We start from the raw sequence: 21,319 nt of genomic DNA, 5'->3' as shown, positions 1-21,319 counted from the left end.
CAATGCCATCAATCAGTTCCTTCTGCTGTCACTTGTGGGCAACAGACATATAAGTCAGGCACCTAAATTTCCACCTTGCCTGCACAAACCTGTCCAAACCTCAGTGCACTGGTCTGTCCACAGTTTAATAGCACACCCACATTTCTTAGAATGGTGAAGAAAACACCTGGAAATCACCAGGAACAGAAAATAAAAGTGATCGTGGCCAACTGCTCAGCACAGCCACAAGCCAAGTGTCACGAGATCAAACCGTGCCCCAACACAACTTGCCCAGGACAAGCTTTATAAGCCCCCACCCTCCTTTGAACAGGCTGCAGCAGCCACAGGTGCCACAGAGCAATCTCCAGGTGCACAAGCACCTCTGGCTTTGAGTAGAAGCCTCCAGGAATCCACCACCTCCAGCCTCCCCATGACAAGGTCAGGATGCAAGCTGAGGCTTCACAGCACTTCCCATCAGCTCCTGGGAGGTGAAGGGTAAAATCAGGTGCTCTACAAGAAAACAAAAATCCTGTGTTACCTGGCCTCACATTCAGGAAAATGTGCTCTGATATTTTCTCAACTCCATTGTGCTTGGCCAAGCACTGGTAGCAGCCCTTAAATGACCTCTGTACATTCTTTATAATGATGCCTTTCTGGGGATTGGGAATGAACGTCATATTTCTGGGGAGACGTTTGCCATCACATTTTCTCAGTGTGAAATTTGAAACATCTGGATCTGTTAGCGGGCACACTAGCAGGATGTCACTGTCTTCTTTTCCATAGATCAGAGAATCAACAAGGAAGAGCACATTTGGATCTGTGAAGAAATACAAAGATCTGTCAGAGAAGTTTGCATTGCACAGGGAACTTCTGATGACCCTAACTCTGCAACTGGGCACTTAGATCAAAGAAAATTTTACATTCAGCCAGTAAAACCAAGTATCACCCAATTCATGTTTACCAAGAGACATTAAATTTTGTATTAAAAGAGCAGCACAACAGGAGATGTGCAGTAGGATTCAATACCAGACACGCTAAAGAATCATGTGCACTAAAAATAATCTTACTGCTTTTTTATTTGGAGATGGAGATGATTTATTTTTTTTTCTCCAAAACCTCCACCCTCCAACCCCAAAACAGTAAACAGATTTTCACAGACCATTAAAAGTAATTTGCTTCTAGCCAATGGCAGGACTGTAAGGTTTCATGCCCACAGAAGGATTTTGAAGAAATTTATGAGCAAATGGAAGTTGAAAAGCACCTAAATTACGGTTTTCACTTCTGTAAAATAACTTCTCTCTCTCTCTCCCCTGCTGAAAGCAGGGGTTTTTTTTCAGCCTCCTCAGAAAAAAAAAAAAAAAAAAAAGGGGGGGGGGAGGGGATACAAACAGCATATCTGACTGAAAAATCATCATGTAATCTTTCACAAGATAGCTTTTATTGAGCGCTTAATCTCAGCCAACAACAGCACACAAACATACAGTACTTTAAACATTTCTACAGCCAAGGTTGAAGCCCATCATAGGTGACAAACTTGAAATGCTAAGAACCTGGCCATTAGTAGGCAAACACAAAAATAAAGGATAGTAGGCTTTTACAGAGTGCTTGTCACCATATTTCAGCTCCTACCTGCCCTCCCTACAGAGTAGCATGAATCAGAAATGTAGAAACAGAGGGGAAAAGTTTTCTTGGGGTTTTTTTTTTTGGTTGTTGTTTTTTGGGGTTTTTTTATTGCAAACTGGCTTTGTACAACTTGAATGATAAAAGATCAACAAACCACAACTTAACAAGGAAGAGTGAGAGAATTAGGTTAAGATGATGCGCAACGCGCATTTGGTTTAAGATGAGAAGTACCAGGCTGAAAATACAGCAAGGCCATTTACATAAAGAGTTAGGAAATGCCAAGTCAAAGGGTGCTCATCACTGGACAGAGAAGTTACTGGCTGATTTCTAGCTTAGACTGAGAGTATAGTTTTAACCTCAGTTGATACCGCCACCCAAGTAGCCTCCACAAACTAAAAGCTTTGAAGCATCAGTCTAGGACTAGAGGATGGAGACCATTAACAAATGAAAAAATAAAGCGTGTCTGAACAGAACCAAAGTGTCATGCTTTGCACACAGATAGAAAAATGCTATGAATATCTGTCACTCCTGAGCAGGACTAGAAGCACTCATCTAAATGTCCCTCCTGACAAAGACTTAACTGATTGGAGAAAAAGTGGACTGAGAGGAAACCAATATGGACAGAGCCAAGACATCTTCACTATGCAGAAAGTATGGCTTCCCAGGGGAAAAAAAAACAAAAAACCCACACCACACAAAAACAAACCACACACACACACATTTGTGAAAACAGAAGAAAGGAACAAAGACCTGCTTCACTAACAGCTGAAATTGCAGGGGAGGCCTTGGCTGGGGTAAGCAGAATGGCTGAGGTGCTCCCTCTCATCTTTTATCCCTCTCTGGAAGGGAGACATCATGGTGAGAAGACATGAGAGGACTTGCTGTACGGAATCCAGGCACAAACAAGGCTGCTCATGGTCAAGTTCTTCCACCACGGCTTTCCACCCCAGGTAATCTTGGGTAGTACTTGTTTTCTGAGAATACCTCAGGTTTCGAACACAAGTTGTGGTGCTTATCATTGCTTGCGTCTGAAAAGACTTGAGATCAAAATCAAGAGATTTTTTCTCTCCTATGTAAGTGTCTGAACTAGCCTGATCTTCACTAACCTTGCTTGGATAGGGACACAAACTGCTTCTACAGATACAACACAGGCACCCTCTGCCAAAGCAGAAAGGTGAAAGAGGTAAGCACCTATAGTCTGCCAGCACTGTGTCATCCTTGGTCACAGAAGCATAGAAAATTTGCTTTTCATAGATCCAGACAGATGTAAAAGATAAACAGCTGCCACCATTTTATGTGCCACTTGGGACTGCACAGGATCAAGGTTCTTGGTCCTGTTATCTCTGCATTCCCAGCTTCACAAGCAGGAAGTGTATGGGGTGCTTATGGCAACCCCATAAGCAGCTGAGCTCGTGGTAGCATCTTCAAGGTGATGTAAGGTGTCATTAAGCCACAGCCTATTGCAAAATGGTGGCCAACCTCACTTATTTTACTGCCAGGAACTTGTCCAAGTGAAGCTTGCACATTTTTCACACAATTAATACAAAGAAATTAACAACATGTTGCACGAAGGCCACACATCTTCTCTGACACTTTGGTAATCACGCTCAGTTGCAGCGTCACTTGCTATCCTGAGGTGAAGGAGTCACTCGTGATGGAAGGCACAAACATCTCTATGATTGCAGCTCTCTAGGATAATTACCATTACCTTCAGTCTACCAGTCATGGTAGATAAAGTAAACAATGTTTGTCACATATAGGTAAAATACATGCCAGATTTCCTTTAGTCTCAGAGAAAAACAGGTCAAGAAAAACTTATGCATGGTAGCTGCATGGCTCTTTGAACAATTCAGGAGCAGTTAAAGGAGCACTCTCTAAATTGCGTGACCACTACATCAGGTATCTTCCTTTAGGAAAATACTCTTCACTGTGCTATGCTGCTGTCTCCCTGTCTTGCAGAACAACCTTGCAGTAATTGTCAAAGGATTGGTAGGATTCAGAGGAGGCTCTTTGAGACAACCCCTGCTGAACAACAAACGCTGTCTCTAAGAAAGCGGATGCTGTAGGACTTTTCTCCCTTGACAGGGAAGAAAGGCCACCAGAGCTATGTGAAGGAGAAGCAAAATGCTCTTTTCCATGGAAAGGAAAAGGGAATGCCAGGCATGGTAAACTGTCAGCTTGAGGGCAGCTGATGCAGCCACAGACCAGGAGCCAACAAATGAAGAGATCTGAAAACACTGCAGAAAGAACGGTAATAAAGGATTGTGAAAATGTGTCAGAGCAGAGGCATTTTTTTCCCCCATCTGAGACATTTCTGATCGGTCACAAGGTGGATCAGGAGCTGGAGGCAGAGGAATCATTGTTGCCTGCTGGTGAAGCCTGAGAGCACAGCCTCAAAAAGCCAAATCCTTTAGCTAACTGCCTCAATAAATCAAGAGCTTGGGGCCAAACTTACATGACTCTGTACTGATGGATGGTATGGAATTAAAAAGACATTTCTACATACTGCTTCCTTCCTTACAGTACAACTGACTCATAGAACTGATTCAGGTCACTTGGCTAGCTTCTAGGGAGCTCAGGTATATTTCACCACAAAACAACAGGGATGTAAAGAGAAACTCATCCAGAACTGTGCTGCAGTGACAAAGGCCATTGCAAACAAAGCTGGGAGCAAGTTTTCTTTCTACTGGACAAGGAAGAAGCTATCAGACTGTGTTCTTCCTCTGTACCTCACATTCATTCCCTCCTCCAGCATTTACTGTCCTATTATTTTGCCAAAAAAAAAAAAAAAAGGGGGGGGGGGGGGAATAATGCCTTCATTGGTATTTACCTTTAACAAAAACGTAAAAAGATGAGACAATACTCCCTTTGCTTTTGCATATGTATCTGCCTATGTCTCTGACTGTTGCATTTTTGGTGTACCACTCTTTCTCATTGGAACTCCTTGCTTTTGCCGATGGGTCTGAGTTCTGGAAATTCCAAGTCACGGGTCCATCCTCATTGCATCTCAGCCTTAATTCCTCGCCTTTATTCACAACCAGTGAAGATTCTTCATGGGGCAGTAAACCACCTGGGGGAAAAAAAAAGTGCAAAATACAATGTCTTTCAATACAACATCATATATTTATCTGCAGTAAAATCATTATTTATAGTTGTATATGTGCAGTTAATATTTCGGGAGTTATTTCTTAAAAATACTAAGCTGCAATGGCACCGTGAAATTCTACAGACACCTTTTGACTTGTAAGACCTTTGGCACACAGAGCAAGTAACAACCGCAGATAGAAACTGGCCTTTAAAAAAACATTTTAAACTAGTTTCACATGTACCAGTTTCTGCGATGGGCTGGCTTTTGAATGGGAACAGACCCAAGCTATTTAAAAATTAAATTCAAGAACATATGAGCCTGATTCTATATGGCAGCACTTTTAATCATTCTTTGTCATTTACTCAGTATGTTGCCAAGAACTAAAGTTTCCTTGCTCAACAGTCATCTTTTTTTAACTGCTCTCTCATGCATTCAAAAGCTAGACTCACACTCCTAGAAGCGTCCAGTTTAATGAAGGCATCAGTACACGCTTTCCATACTTGCTTATTTCTCTAGTTGAAGTGCTAATTCATCATTTCTTACCTCCAAAAAATTTTTAAATTTCATGCAAAATATTCTTCAAGCTTCCATCCCAATGCTAGTTACCAAATTAGTTTCACTGAAGCACTCATCTCCCAGTCACCAAAGCTGCTCTAAACGACCTCTTAGCTTCTTTTTCACTGAACATGCCATAATGCAACTTTTAAAAAGTTCTCAAAAAATAAAGCTGTGTAAAATTAGCAGCTTCAATTCACAATTCCCAACTACTTCCCAACTTAAACTGCATACTTGGCGAAAGAAGCACAAAGAGGCTTCTCTAGATCCACTGTTAAAATAACTCAAGCAGGGGACCGCTAAGTTAGCATATCCCTGATGTGAAAGTCTTAGCAAACCTACAAAATTGAGTTCATAGCCAAAAATGCAGATAAATTCTTACTACTACGGACCTACTTGAACATCAGAAGAATCAATATGCAAATATTGAGGTGGTCTTGCAGGAACAAACCCTTCCCCTTTAGTCCTGCAGGTAACCCTTGGCTTACAATAACTGTGCTGTTAGCTAATGTCCCTCTCGTGTGAAGCACAGTTGTAGAAGATTGTACAACATCCATCTATAGTAGCAGTCATACCACTGAAAATACTATTTGCATTCAAAAACACATTCTGCGGGGCTGGATTTCCCTACCCACACAGATAACAACAGACATCCAAGCAAAACAATCGGATAATTAGTTGGGATTAAGTTATATGCGCCAGACTTAATTCACTCATCTCGCAGCTTTAGTTCTTCTTAAGGTACATACTGGATTAAGACCAGGTCAAGTAACGGCTCCTCTTCCTGACAAATCCACCACAGAGCAGGAAGAAAGGATGGCCAGAACACCTGCAGAGCCTAATCACTTGATTTGTGCTCTGGGTTTTGAAGGGAGCCCTTGTTCTCTACCTATCGCCTTCAAATTAAAATGTATTTTTCAGTGCTAAATCCAACAGGCAGTCATTTTTCCAGTGCTACCAGACATTTTTGATGTGAGGCCCACTAACCCTGCGTACATGGTTCTGTGACTGAAGGCATAAACAACCATCCTAGAAATAGTAATTGCCAGAAAAAGGCAGAAAAAAACCCAGTTCTCATTTCAAATCTGCTACCTCAAAGTGCAGGTGTGAGCCTGAGCCGTGTTACAGCAGCTCAAACAAGAAGAGTGAAAGTCCAAGGTCTCAGGAGAGCAGCTCCCAGCCAACAGTGGCTCAGCAGGCAGGAGACCTGGAAAAACCCTTTGTCCTGGCCATAGAGGTGCCTGACAGCAGGGTACAGGCAAGGAGACCTCCAATTTGCAAACCCCTCAGACCAGAGCCAGCAACTTTTGGCACCTGAGAAGGCTGAGGGCAAAGACCCCTGAGAAGGTCTCATGAAAGACCATGCAGGTCCTTCACGGGGACATCTTTGGAAGACGTCTCTGTTGTTTCCCACAGACCATAGGACAATTCCAGTGACAAACGACATGAGCTGCATAAAATAGCAAAAGTGCAATGTGGTATACCCACTCTGGCACTAGGTCTTCAGACAAGTCAGGGAAGGCTGGGAAAGGAGAGGATCAGGACATCCTTCACTGGCATCAGTCCCTGCCTGCAACCAGCAAGGTCTCAGCTTGGGCCCTGCCAGGGGAGGTTTGTGTGTGGCTGGGCTGGGACGGTCCCCACTGCCCACCTGCGGCCTCATCACCAAGGAGAACAGCGCTGGGCAAGTCACACAGCCTCAGCCACAAAACAAACACCAACAGAATCACAGAATGGCCAGGGTTGGAAGGCACCTCTGGAGATCACCTAGTCCAACCCCCTACTAAAGCAGGTTCACCTACAGCAGGTTGGGCAGAATCCCATCCAGGCAGGTGTTGAACGTCTCCAGAGAAGGAGATTCCACACCCTCTCTGGGCAGCCTCTGCCAGTGCTCTGTAACCCCCAAGGTAAAGAAGTTCTTCCCCATATTCAGATGAAACTTCTTGTGTTGCAATTTGTGACCACTGCCCCTTGTCCTGTCACTGAAAAGAGCCTGGCCCCATCTTCTTGACACTTGCCCTCAAGATATTTGTAGACATTGGTAAGATCCCGTCAGTCTTCTCCAGGCTGAACAAGCCCAGCTCTCTCAGCCTTAAGGGATATCCTCCAGTCCCCTCATCACCTTTTTAGTCCCAGTTCCCTGTCTCTCTTGAGCTGGGAAGCCCAGAGCTGGACACAGCACTCCATGTGCAGCCTCATCAGGGCAGAGCAGAGGGGCAGGATCACCTCCCCTGACCTGCTGGCCACACTCCCCATAACACACCCCAGGGTCCCATTGGCCTTCTTGGCCACTGCTGGCCCATGGGCAACCTTCTGCCCACCAGAACTCCCAGGTCCTTCTCCACAGAGCTGCCTTCCAGCAGGTCAGCCCCAGCCTGTCCTGGTGCATGGGGTTGTTCCTCCTCTGGTGCAGCCTCACACTTGCCTTTGCTGAACCTCATTGGGTTCCTCCCCACCCAGCTCTCCGGCCTGTCCAGGTCTCACTGAATGGCAGCGCAGCCTCCTGGGGTGTCAGCCACTCCTCCCAGTTTTATATCACCTGCAAACTCACTGAGGGTACACTCAGCCCCTTCATCCAGGTCATTAATAAGTGCTGACCCCTGCGGAGCACCGCCAGCTACAGGCCTCCAGCTGGACTCTTTGCCACTGATCACAGCCCTCTGGGCTCTGCCATTCAGCCGGTTCTCAATCCACCTCCCTGTCCGTTCATCTAACACACGCTTCCCGAGCTTACCTACGAGGATGTTATGGGAGACAGTGTCAAAAGCCTGGCTGAGGTCAAAGCGGACAACATCCACTGCCCTCCCCTCATCTACCCAGCCAGTCATTCCATCATAGAAGACTACCAGGTTGGTCAGGCATGACTTTCCCTTGGTGAATCCATAGTGACTATTCCTGATAACCTTCTTTTCCTCCACATGCTTAGAGATGACCTCCAAGATGAGCTGTTCCATCACCTTTCCAGGGATGGAGGTAAGGCTGACCAGCCTGTAGTTTACTAGGTCCTCACTCTTGCCCTTTTTGAAGACTGGAGCGACATTGGCTATCCTCCAGTCCTCAGGCACTTCTCCTGTTCTCCATGACCTTTCAGAGATGATGGGATAGCAGCTTAGTGATAACATCTGCCAGCTCCCTCAGCACTTGGGGGTGCATCAGGGCCCATGGATTTGTGGGTGTCAAGTTTTCTTAAGTGATGTCTGACATGATCCTCCTCAACCAAGGGAAAGTCCTCCTTTCTCCAGACTTCCTCACTTGCCTTCAGGGTCTAGGAACCTAATGGCTGGGCTTGGCAGTGAAGACTGAAGCAAAGGAGGCATTCAGTAACTCTGCCTTCTCTGTGTCCTTGATCACCAAGGCACCTAACTCACACAGCAACAGGCCCACATTTTCCTCAGTCATCCTTTTCCTACTGATGTACTTGAAGAAGCCCTTCTTGTTGTCCTTGACCTCCCCCACCAGTTTTAATTCCCAATGGACCTTAGCCTTCCTTATCACCTCCCTGCATGTTCTGACAGCATATCTATATTCCTCCCAAGTGGCTTGTCCCTTTTTCTACATCCCAAAAACTCTCTTCCCATAAACCTTCCCTCTGTTTGAGGTTTGCCAGAAGCTCCTTACTCATCCATACAGGTCTCCTGTTCCCTTGCTTAATTGCTTACTCATAGGGATGCACCTATCTTGAGCTTAGAAGAGTGATGCTTGAATAGCAGCCAGGTCTCTTGGACCCTCCTACCTTCTAGAGCCCTAACCCATGGGATTTCTTTAAGTAGGTCCTTGAAGACCCCAAAGTTAACTCTCCTGAAGTCCAGGGTTGCCATCCTACTTACTGCCCTGCTTCCTCCACACAGGATCCTGAACACCATCTCATGGTCACTGCAACCAAGACTGCCCGCAAACTTCACATCCCCAACCAGTCCTTCTTTGTTTGAGAGTACAAGGTCCAGGAGCACACCTCGCCTGGTTGGTTCCTCCACCACCTTTGTCAAAAAGTTATCATCAATGTTCTGCAAGAACTGCCTGGCCTGTGTGAGCAGAGCTGTGTTGTTTTACCTGCAGATATCAGGGTGGTTAAAGTCCCCCATGAGGACCAGGGTCTCTGATCATGAGGCTACCTCCAATTGTCCGTAAAAGGCCTCATCGACTTCCTCTTCCTGATCAGGTGGCCTGTAGCAAACACCTACAACAGTATCACCCATGCTGGCCTGTCCCTTAATCTTTACCTGTAAGCTCTCAACTTATTCTGCATCTGCCTCAAGCAGAGCTCGATACATTCCAGTTGTTTCCTCACATAAAGAGCAAGTCCACCAACTCTCCTTGCTGGCCTGTCTTTCCTAAAAACTACATAGCCATACATGACAGCATTCTAGTCACACGAACTATTCTACCCTGTCTCTGTAACTGCAACGAGATCATGGCCCTGAGATCACACACAGAGCTCTAATTCTTCCTGTTTATTCCCCATGCTGCATGTGTTGGTGTACAGGCATTTCAGAGAGGTAATCGAGCATGCAGGTTTCCCAGGAAGGGTGCAAGACGATCCACCATAGCCACCTGTGCCCTTGAGGTGGGCTGGCCTTCTGGTACTCACCTTGGGAGGCAGCTAAGGAACATACATCCCTACTCGGATTGACCTGGGCTTATTCCCAGTTGAATGCAATAGCATTGAGCATTGCCACTTTGGTCCCCTCTCACTGAGTCCATCCTCCCCCTCATCACACCACGGGGTAGCCCTCCTTCACCAGCACTCAGGGAGATGCTGGTGGTGGCCTGGCCTCAGCTCCTGGTGCCTGGCACAATACGGGCAGCCAGGGGAAGCACAGCACCCCGACAGCCTGAGCCGTGCACCCCCTGCTCCAGCAGCAGCCTCAGCACCACCACTGCGACGCCACTGCTGCCGGCTGGAGGCCTCGCAAAGCACAAAGCCAACCAAGGCAGCCCCTGCCTGCCGCTCTCCTTCCAACAACAGGAACCCAACGGGACACCTCGGCTGCGCGAACAGAAACGCACCTGCAGCCAACAGAGGCTCCCGCACCGTAACCCACACGTGTGCGCAGGCAGGGGGCTCCCCCCAGACCCTGCTGCAGCCCCTGCACCGCGTGCACGCCGCAGCGGAGGCGCCTCTCAGCTGCAGCGAGGGGTTGCTTCAAAGAGCCCCACAGCTACAGGCACAACAAACTCACTTACTTGCCCCTGAGGAAACACCCAGGCAGCCTGGCTTGTTCAGCTGCTCCCTCTGCTTCTCTCCTGGGATGTAGACAGCAGACTAACGACACGGGGGGTAACTGCAGGCTCCAAACTGCTCAGACAAAACCAGCCTGCAAAGCACTGCGCAGCCAGGCATCGCATTTCTCCTTCCTCCCAAAGCCACGTAACCACCCAACCATAGGGCACAAGGGCACGTGAAGGTCAAATGCAAGACATTATCAACAGATGTGCCGAGGAAAGGGACACACTGGAGGTAGCAGTGCATTGATTAATGTCATAACTGACCTTCTAAATGAGTGCGGATCTGTCAAACCATACAACATCGCTGTGATGTATGCAAATGCTGACAGGTGCTGCAGCAACGTACCCTTCCCCTTCCAAAGGCCAACTTTTTAGTCCTGCAAACAATCATCACCCCATGCCCCCCTAATGCACAGCACAGTATGTCACAGTTGGGCTGGATATATAATAGCCAGGCCTGAGCTGAGAAGGAACATTTCTCAAAAACCAGCACCACTTGCATTCAAAAACACATTCTGCAGCTCCTCTCAAGGGCTGGATTTCCCTACCCACACAGATAACAGACATTCAAGCAAAACAATCGGATAATTAGTTGGGATGAAGTTATATGCTCCAGACTTAATTCACTCATCTCACAGCTTTAGTTCTTCTTAAGGTATATACTGGATTAAGACCAGGTCAGATAACTGCTCCTCTTCCTGACAAATCCACCACAGAGTAGGAAGTGAAGGACAGTCAGACCACCTGCAGAGCCTAATTATGGTTTGTGCTCTGGGTTTTCATGAGAGCCTTCTTTCTCTCCCCGTCTCCCTGGGATGAAGATTTATTTATCAGTACTAAACCCAACAGGCAGTCCACCAGCGCCTGTTTTTCCAGCGCCACCAGAAATTTTCTACGTGAGGTCAACTAATCCCCTACACAAACTCACATGACTGAACAAATAAACAAGCATCCCACAAATAATAATTGTCAGAAAGATTAAGAAAAGCATAATTCCATATTTTTATGCAACATTTATGACTTTTACCTGCTCTCTCTCCTAGCGCTCATCCTACTTATTCAGGTTAGGGGTTCAAAATTTTGCAACACTTATTATCAGGACTATCTAGCAAGTTGTCAGAGAGTTTTTAAAGGTGGTAAACAACACAGCAGAGCATGACTGTCCAGAGACACAAATACTTCATATACTAGAGCTGGGGAAAGAAAAACAAAGAGGGAACAAGCATACTGTGGCACTCCACAACAAAAGCCATGATATTCCAGTTGATACCATCACTTGTATTTTGAGATAATCTTGCTATGGTTCCTTCTATGTAGCCTACAAATTCTCAGCAAAACAATTTAAGAACTGAATTATGCCTCATGCAAAGGATTCCCACAATGTAAAGGGTTTCTTTGTTGCCTTCCGAAAGTAATGTATCTCCAAGAAAAGTAGAGCAGTCGAAGGACAACAGGTTGTAAATGCAACGACTATCAGATCTGCTCAGTATTATGCACCTAAACAATGCCTGTCTTTAAAAAAGAATAATTAAAACAGTGCTTAGAAAGATGGGAAGACTTTATATCTTCTTTTTGGAGGAATAATTAAGTAACAGAAATCTGAGAGTTTAACCAACAATTTGTAATCCAGTGTACTAATCCCCACAGCGTGTGTCCATCTGCCATCTCTTGATCTTTCCTCAGACTGCTAATGCCTCACATCTTGAGACTGCTCCATTTGTACCACACCTGACACGTGACAGGGCTCTTCCAGGCCCACTGTTGCTCCTGTGCACTCCAGTAACACCAATCATACAGGTAACTACAGCCATGACACCAGTAATTTGGGAATTGCTTGTGTTGGCAGGATATAAATCAGGGATGGTAAGAGATCTCCAAGTGCCAAACCTGAAGGGATACAGCATCCCCTCCCAGGGCTCCATGTTCACCCCAGGCACAACCATGACTTTACAGGATGGAGGAACCCATTGTTACATCTCCAATGAAGGTTTCCAGGTGTAGGTGTGCATCCCTACTCTGTTATCTGACCCAGATGTGGGCATGTCCCCACCCTCTCTCTACCTCCTTATACCTTGGAAAAGGACACGGACTGCTACTTCAATATTCAGCTGAGTGTCCCCACCTCAGTGAAGCCCACCTGACCACAGGGACCCCACAGGACAAGGGGAAGAGAGGAAACCCATCCTCTGCCCCCATGGCTCCTGCGGGGTAGTGGGGGCAGATCATCCCACTCACCGACTGTGGGTCCCACTGCAAACATCAAACACTCCCCATACACTGCACAGCCAGAGTACCACACTGGGGTTCTGGATGACCCTCTAGAGTTGTCCTCAAGGGAAACTAGCAGGTAGTTATTATATGCTAACAAATACGTTGATAATGGCTTATAATTAATAATCAACAATGCAAAAAAAAAATATTGCAAAGTTCAGAGATGGAAAACCCAAGATCCATTTTGGATGTTCTAAATTTGTTTCCCACAGCTGAAAAGAGTCACTTCCACTACCCTAGCTTCTTCTTGTAACATAACAATGTTTAAAACTACAGTGCTAGGATCCCTTGTGAACAGGGCTGTGTACCCGAAAAAAGAAGCAGAATATATTACAAGCAGCTTCCTAAACCCTAAAAATGAACGGAGAGGGAGGAAAGAGGGGGAGTGCAGCAGTTGTGACTTCTGCATGCAGAAGGAACATCTGGAAAACAGGGCTGGAGGAGTTAGAAAAAGAAACAGTTCAGATAATACTGATAGGAAATGCAGGTCAAATTGCAGGGATATGATTAAGGACAGCAGAATGTTCCTGTAACAATTAAGGGATGTGCAAACAAAAAAAAAAGCTTTGGCTAAGGAGTGCACCATCCTGGGGAAAAAAATATGGTTTATGCTGGAGCTTTTCAGCCTCAGCCACAACACTTCTGTAGGACGGAAAAATCACATCAGGTGCAAGTCCACATCACACTCACAAGCAACTGGAAACCATCTCCAGCTGCCAAGCAAACAAAGGATGTGGGAGTGCGATGGAATAAGATGAAGAGTCAAGTGCTGTGGATTTTATTCCCAGCTCTGCCACAGATTTCCTGCACAACCAACCTTAGGCCAACAGGTTAGTCCCTCTGTGGCCGTTTCCTCTTTCAACTCTTATCTAAACATTTAAAAGAACAAGAAGTTTGTGGCAGCTCTATAACACAACAGACTGCTTTCAGAGAAACCAAACAAAAAAATCCCACCCCCTTCCACATTAAATTTATCTCAAACGTCTCCCACGACAGGGTCGCGGCACAGCTTCACAGTGCAGCCACAACCTGCTCACATCTAGTACCAGCCCTTCTGCAGAGCCCAGGGGACTCTGGCAGCAAACTGGGTTCATTGCTACCCAGTAAGAGCAATTCCATCTCCTTGCCTCTCCCAGGGCTGGGATGCACTGTAAGGGCATGGCAGGCTCCTCGGAGCTTCTGCCTCTTCCCCTTGTAGCTGTCCATAACCTTCATAGCCATCAGCAGTCCTCATGTAAGCTGTACAAATGCTGCACAATGAAAACAATGACCTGACCACGACCCGATCCCGACCACAATTTCTAAACCAGTTAACATTTTTTGATGACAAATGCACTGAGAAGCTAAACTTCAAGGGACAAAACGTCCGTGACTTTCATGTAAGATTGTGGTGATTGGATACAATTAGAGAGACTGCTCTCTTTACAGTGTCCCTTCATTCTGGGCACTGGGTTCATTTCAAGGGCTGTCACACAGACCTCACTCACCGCATTTTTCAGTTTCTCATCTACAACAACATAAGAGAGCAGAAACAAGAGATATGTTTTATCAGTTAAAAGTAGCGGCACTGTTGTAGATGCAATGGTCTGAGGATATCAGCAAGACATGGCTTGCAGGGAGGTAATATCCTCCTGCAGCATACCCAGCAAAGCTGGAAAAATGAACATGTTTTCAGATACACAAGTCTCCTGCAGGTCTCAAAGAAAGAGAGAAGCAAAACTGCCTCTTTTACACAAGCGTAGAAGTCCTAGCCAAAAGCCTGCCTGGTCTTCTTTACAGTATTAGTTGGTCTTACTGAAGAGTATCACCTCTCCAACTCCGTCTCTTATTTGTTAAAGCCACTATGAAACCCGACATATGCTATGATGGAGATGAATTTAAGACCTTTCAATTTTATTTTCTTTGTCCTGCCATTTTGTGCCCCAAGGAAACAAATAAAGTGTCAAACTTGCATGTTAATCACACTGAAACAACTTTAATTTACTCCGATATATAAAATCTCCCAGATTTTTCAAAGGAGACATGCTATCATATGCTTACTTGTTTTGTTCTACTTCACTAAACAGACACTCTCCCTTATGCTAGATGAAAAGTTTAGCAATGGCAAATGTCAATTTTAAATGATTTCATCTGAAAGCTACATCAGATTGCATTTCAGCTTGGCTGTGGGGGAAAAGAAGGCTAGCAGTACGGGCTCTTACTTTGCAAAAGAAACCATCCATGACAACACCCAGGCTAGCGTCTTCCTCAAAGATACAGACCAAAAAAAGACCAAAGATGTGATTGTCCCCTGCAAGTGTCATGGGCTCTTGGCATATATGAATGCCACAAATCCTTACTGATAGAAATGCTGACCAGCTTCTCTGCCCCAGCTTCATCTTGGAGACTGAAAAATAAGTTAACTGCCACCGGGCATGTATTACAGGGTCTAGACTGATTAGGCTTCCCTGCAGAAATAAGTGGTTTGCTTCTAACCCATCTAACAGAGTCAGTGCTATCTGCTGACCAACAGACTCTTCCACACTGTGTGTTTCCCAAGCAGCAATGCAGAGCTCCCGTGCTTGCGCTTGCTCTGAAGTTTTGGATCCTCAGAGCTTGTATGTTACTAAGCAGAAAACCACAGGAGAGGATTAGCAGGGGCTTTGATGTTTACCCAGCTGCATGAGGGCAATCAGCATCCTCACCCAGCCTTCCCCTCCCCATAGACCCTTCACCCTGAATGGGAAGGGGGCAGAGGAAGGGCACTGCGAAGGGCAGAAGGCAGAGGCTCACCAGCCCAGCCCTCAAAGGCACAGCCAAACCCACACCATCTGCAAGCAAAATAAAGGAGAAATGGGCATCCCCCAACACAAAGAGCAAGTGTGGAGCCAGCCAGCCAATTCTCACCCGTGGCAAACCCAAGAGAGGAAGTGGAAGGAGGCTGGAACAAAGCTTTTCTTTATCATCTGTGAAGGCATGAGTGTGGGGAACCACAGAGGCAGCTGAACCTTGGCTGTGGCTGCGAGACACCCCCCTTTGCAGTGATGCCCCACAGGAAGCTTTCAGCTCCATGGTTTGGGATCGACCCTACACAGACCTGCTTCCCTAAACACCTTATGCCCCGGGAGGGCACTCACAGGTCAAGTAAAAGCCACTTGGTGCTTACCCCTTGCAGGGAAAACCGCTCAGGTGACTGAAGAGACAGCCAGCTACACCTGAAGAGAGGTTATGCACCCCTCCAAATGAGATGTAGTTAATCAGAAACAGCCAGCATGAGAGGCAGGTGGCAAGATGACAAACCCAGCCAGCTCTCTAGCCCCCCGCACATCCCACTCGCTAAGAGAGACACTCACAGGATCTTCAGGCAGGACAGTGTGAGCACTGGGCTGATCCCCTGCTTGCAGGTGGAAGCCCGCCGATCCTCCTGCAGGAGGTCTTGTCGCAGCAATCTGCAATGTAGCTAGCCATGCTTGGCTTCCTTATTGGAAGCAGGCTTAGCAGGGCAGATTCTCTGCACATGTCCTGCAAAACAAACGGGCGAGAGCTGCCCTATACACGCAAGTGCAACACTCCCTCAAGGCAGGGGCTGTGGCAAGTACCTGCACCTTCCAGAGACAGGGAAGCACCTTCCTCCTCCCCCAGCCGCTTTGCTTACACTTGCTGGGGCGAGGAAACTCCAGCCATGCAAACAGGCTGCTTTTCCTGCCTACCAGGCAGCTTCCCCCTCGGATTGCCATGCCTCACCCTGCTAATACAGCTAATAGAGGCATTTGTCTTTGTCACCGGCAGGCAGGTAGCTGAATGTAACTAGTTTAGCACACAAACTAGATGGCCACAGCAGGATCAAACGCCATGTGTCTTTCCATGGCTGGGTATGGCAACTTTCTGAATTCTCTTCTTCTGGGAAGTCATGGCTTTGGGGCTCTTTCTGTTGTTTTGAGGTTTGTTTTTTGAAGGAGCACCATATGCACTACAGCAGCCCCGTCACCCATCTTGAAGCACTAGGAGCAACAACCTGTTCTAGGGGATTGATTCATTTTATTACAGCACATTGACGCGCTATGGTCTCATACCTCAACTTCCCACCACAGAAGGAATCCACAGGCAATGTACTAATGAACAAAACCAAACGCAAAGCATGACCGACCTACCAGGTTTTTTTAAACTAGAACAGTCTAAGCTTAAAACAATTACCTGCTAATTCTCATTCAAAGAAAAAATACAGAGGACAGATAAATATGTAAATATGTACACACGGAAGTAGGATTTGCATAAAAAGAACAAGTGTTTGCTACAAGACTTGTCAGCATTGAGATTTATATACTTAGACTGATCCTTACTCCTACTGAATTATTGCTGCCTTCTCTCTAATTTCCAAAATTACTTATTAACCAGCTGTTCCCACAGTTAAGTTTTACCAACTGTTAGACACATATATAAACAGATTATATATAAAGTATGGAGAATGAGTAGAAGGAATGAAAAAGCACACTAATGCATAGTGTATTCAAATTCAGCTGTTATGCATCCAGCCTATTCCTTTAATGGCTTTTTCTCTTCACTTCTCTTTGCTGACATTTACATTAAAAGGTGCTGTATCTTTCAACTTCCATTTTGAACACATGTTCCTTGTAAGGAGCAACATGGGCTTGAAAAGCCCACTGCTGAAATGCAGTGAAAGGGTAGTTTTAATGAAGAGAAATGAGAAAACTGGAGAACGGCAAATCATTTTGCAATCTGAATTAATGCCTGTTTGGAAAAGGCTCAACTGAGGAAGGAGATGCTTTTGGCAGTGAGAATTCTAATTATTTCGAGTCTTGGCAGTAATTTCATCAAATAGTAGCAATTTCATTAAAAGGTGCACTGGTAATAATCTACATAAGGCCTCCAGAGGGGAAAATATACCAATAATTGCATAATTATGTTATCATTGCTCTTATGATGGACCACATTAAATACCACAAGAGGAGCACTGCTTTTTACTTTCTCTAGATATTTACTTCAGTACTTTCTCCTAGAAGATTACAGCAATAAGCAAGACTTTCAGATTAATAAACATGTTCACCAAATTTCGCAGAAAAGACACAGCTATCTTTTATGTATATATTACTTTGTATTCTCTTCTCTTTCACTGAAAGAACTGACAGATTCATGAGAAAAATGCTGGGTTTAGTAAGAAGATAGCTAAAGTATTTATATAGCTTTGTTACTGAAATGCAAGTAATAGCATCACATGTCATGTATCCACATGGCATGCAAATCCATTTAAGGAGCAGGTTTTAGAGTATTTCTGTATTTGTCCATATAAATTAACTTCATCTATTCAGTGATTTTCAATAAGCCTGCAATAAGTTAACTTCCCTTGTCTAACTAGCACACAAGCTTTGCTACTAACTAACATGTTGGTAAAAAATTCTTGCAAAAGCATTGTTTTACAGACAATACCAAATTGAATAAACTTATCTTTAATGGGGGGCCCAGTATTAGAGAAGTTATCTTTGCACTTCTGAAACTGTGACTAGGACAACTTCTAGAGGATTCATCAGCATGTTCTTCAGAACCTCCTAGGGTAAACAAATCTCACCTCAGGTAATACCCAGCAAGATCTGTCACTGATGTTGTCCTGGAAGGGCCCTGAATGCTTAGACTTTGATATATTTCCGACAATCCAGCTTCACTTCCCCAGTCTTCTGGCAAGGAAATATGTAACTCCACTGTTGAACTTAATCTCCGATGTCAGTAGAAGTCCCACTTGTATTTTCTGCTTGCAAATTGTACATGATTTCCTAGTTTAGTAATAAGCCCTATCACAAATTGCATATATATATGGCTAGGTAGTTGCTTAATGAAAAAGTGGTCCTCCTTCCCACCCCAGGAGAGATACACAAGAGAGCATCACACCGTGAGCACGGCCCAAGTACCTGCCTAAGCAGGGAATCCCACTTCAGCATCGCTTCTAGTGATATCCAGTTTATGGGACAAGACCAGAAATACAGGGTTTACTTCTGCTCCTTCCATTTGACCTCTTTTATTGTGCTGTGTACCTCAAATCCTAGGTATGATAATATTAGCATTACTGCAAAGTCAGCAATTTTATATATAATACCTGGAAGTCAGACGTGCTATGGAATAGGAAACTTCAACAGCTTGTGTTACAATGAACACTACTGGGAGGAAGCTTTTATTTTGTTGAAGATAACATAATTTCTTTTCAAAGTTAACAAGTTATGCTCATCCAGGCATAGAAAGCACTTCCATGCCATATAAAATAGCAAACAAAGAGGCTGCAAAAGTAAAGAATTGGGTGGCCATGGAGCAGCAGAAAATGAATGCCTCAGAACCAGGTGTTAGTGCAGAAGAGCATCTCAGGCATACAAACAGAACCACTTCAGGTAAAAATACCCTATTAAAATGCTTATTTAATTTAATATTACACAAAGTAAAAATGTAGCGTTTTTATAATGAACATTTTCCTTTTAGTAAGTAAAAATATTCAACAGTTATGTTGAAAATACAACAACATACATTTAAACTTACAACTCCTCTAATCATTAGAAACAATTAAAGGCAAAAAAAATTATTCAGGCTGTACATTTGCTGCCAACATTTAAAAGATAATCTAGATACTGAATGCATAGAAGTCAGTCACTGAGCAACTCTAGGCAGGTTGTGCCACAGCAATAAACGAGCCTTTGGCATCTGGTAGTTTCCTACTAGGTACAGAGAAAATATTTTCTTTATTTCAGTTCATTCACTACAACTCAATTAAGCAACTTGCCCATTCAAAGAGATGCTGCTGATCAAGAGTTGAAAAAAAACAAACATGAATGTTTCTTTCCATTGCCATTCTAAGAATAAAAAGAGGATGAGATGGAAGAGTTTAAATTTTTACAGCATAGTGATTAGAAACCACCAGTTTTGACTACAGATACGTCTTTCAGACATTAATTCTTTATTTCAAAACATTTCTCAATGAGTTTTTTCTTCCGAATTGGCTGGCTTCTATGTAGTGCTATTTATCTAACGGAAGAGCATTTCAGAGTTCTCATTTCCTTCATTGTGATCAATGCAAATCATCAGTAAAAAATCAATTATCTAATACAAGAAATGTCAACACTGTCTATTTTCATACTAAAACATACACATGAAGAATCAGAATAAGTGTATATATAACAAGCTACATAATTGCTTAAATACAGGCACAGTGATTAATCAAAGTAAGTATAACGTTAAGTGCAAAGGCTATATTTAATTAAAATTCTATCTCAATTGTAATAAAGGAGGTTAAACCTTTCTTTACAAAATGATTAAGTACAAATGCAAAACAGTTAAAATGAGGCTTACTGTTGGCTGATTTAAATCATGATTAAAATCAGATTTACAATGCTTTGAATCAAAATTAAACACATAGTACACAGGGAAATAACTATTTTGTTAAACCTGGGAGAGCACTACATTTCTTATCTGAAGTCAAATGGCAATTTTACACATCATATCTGGAGAAAATGCAAAGAAGTTGGAGAGGGCCAAGAAGAACAAGAGGAGGAGGAGTTACAAACAATGAGCCAAAAGAAAAGGCTGAAAAAGGTTTATCATAGAAAAAATAAGTCAAAGATGTCATGTTAATTTTCAATGTGGAAAATGTTACTATAAAAAGGATGGTGACCAGCACTTCACTATACCACCAGAGCAGGGAAAAAAGAAAGGATGAAATTAAGCAACCGGCAAGGGAGATTAGGTTAAGTATCAGGAGAAGCTTTTGATGTTTAAGAACTAGTTATGTACTAGAAAAAATGGGTGGTAGACTCTCAGTCTGCCTTACAGCGGGTTACTCAAAAGTCTGCTTGGGAAGATCTGCTCTGTCTGACCCTGGGGGAGAGCAGAAGACAGTCCAGATGACCTCTGCAGGTCTCCTCCAGCCTTACTCTTACAGTTCTATGAGAGCTTCTCAAGGCTTGCTGTGTCTCTTAGAAACCCAGCTGCAGGAGGCAGGTGAATGGGCAAGAAAGTCAGATTTCACTCAGCAAAGAATGAAGTTTCCAGTCCTGAGGGCTGCAGACAAAGCTTTCAATACATGACATCAGCGCAGCCATTAATTCCCAAACAAAAAACAGACTAAGAAAGCCAAGTGCAAGTTTTTAACCTCATGATACCCTTCAGCAGGAACTCAGGTAGTTCTAAACAGCCTAGGTACGTGAATACCCAAACCGCCTCTATTACACAGCTCATTGGGTCCTTTTCTCCCCTCCTGAAACATACAGGCTCTGAACGTCAGGTTATAACCAACAAGTTTGATTTCTTTTTCTTGTGCAGCTTTTGCACAAAGCCTTTCCTTAAAAGAAGTCCACTCCCACGTCACAAGGAACATGTATACCCACCATAAGCCAAGTAGTGTTCTTCTGCTTAAGACAATCACTGATGGGAAAAGAAAGGAGATATAGGACTAACATGGCATTTGCCAGGCTTCCAAAGAACCTGTAAGATATATATCTCCCTGACTTTCAAATTTCCCTGCCACGGTTTCCATCTCTTAACTTAAATCAGCCCATGCGTCCGCTTTATCACTTAGATTTACAACTGCCAGTGCCTAGTTGACCA

The 21,319-nt window shown here is 44.4% G+C and overlaps 1 protein-coding gene across 1 annotated transcript in view; it reads right to left on the bottom strand.

The window, feature by feature from the left end:
- Positions 1-21,319, bottom strand: part of KIT (KIT proto-oncogene, receptor tyrosine kinase) — a 58,688-nt gene that overhangs the window by 32,334 nt on the left and 5,035 nt on the right. The window contains exons 2-3 of the mRNA XM_055723438.1: positions 4,433-4,672; positions 518-796 (exon numbers count right to left, since the gene is read on the bottom strand). Coding sequence (XP_055579413.1) covers positions 518-796; positions 4,433-4,672 — 519 coding nt within the window. The remainder of the gene's footprint in view (positions 1-517; positions 797-4,432; positions 4,673-21,319) is intronic.

The sequence above is a fragment of the Falco cherrug genome, chromosome 1 (genome assembly GCF_023634085.1).
Source record: "Falco cherrug isolate bFalChe1 chromosome 1, bFalChe1.pri, whole genome shotgun sequence".
Lineage (NCBI taxonomy): Eukaryota > Metazoa > Chordata > Aves > Falconiformes > Falconidae > Falco > Falco cherrug.
Note: the sequence above shows the minus strand (reverse complement) of the source record. Positions and strands in the feature narration are given on the sequence as shown.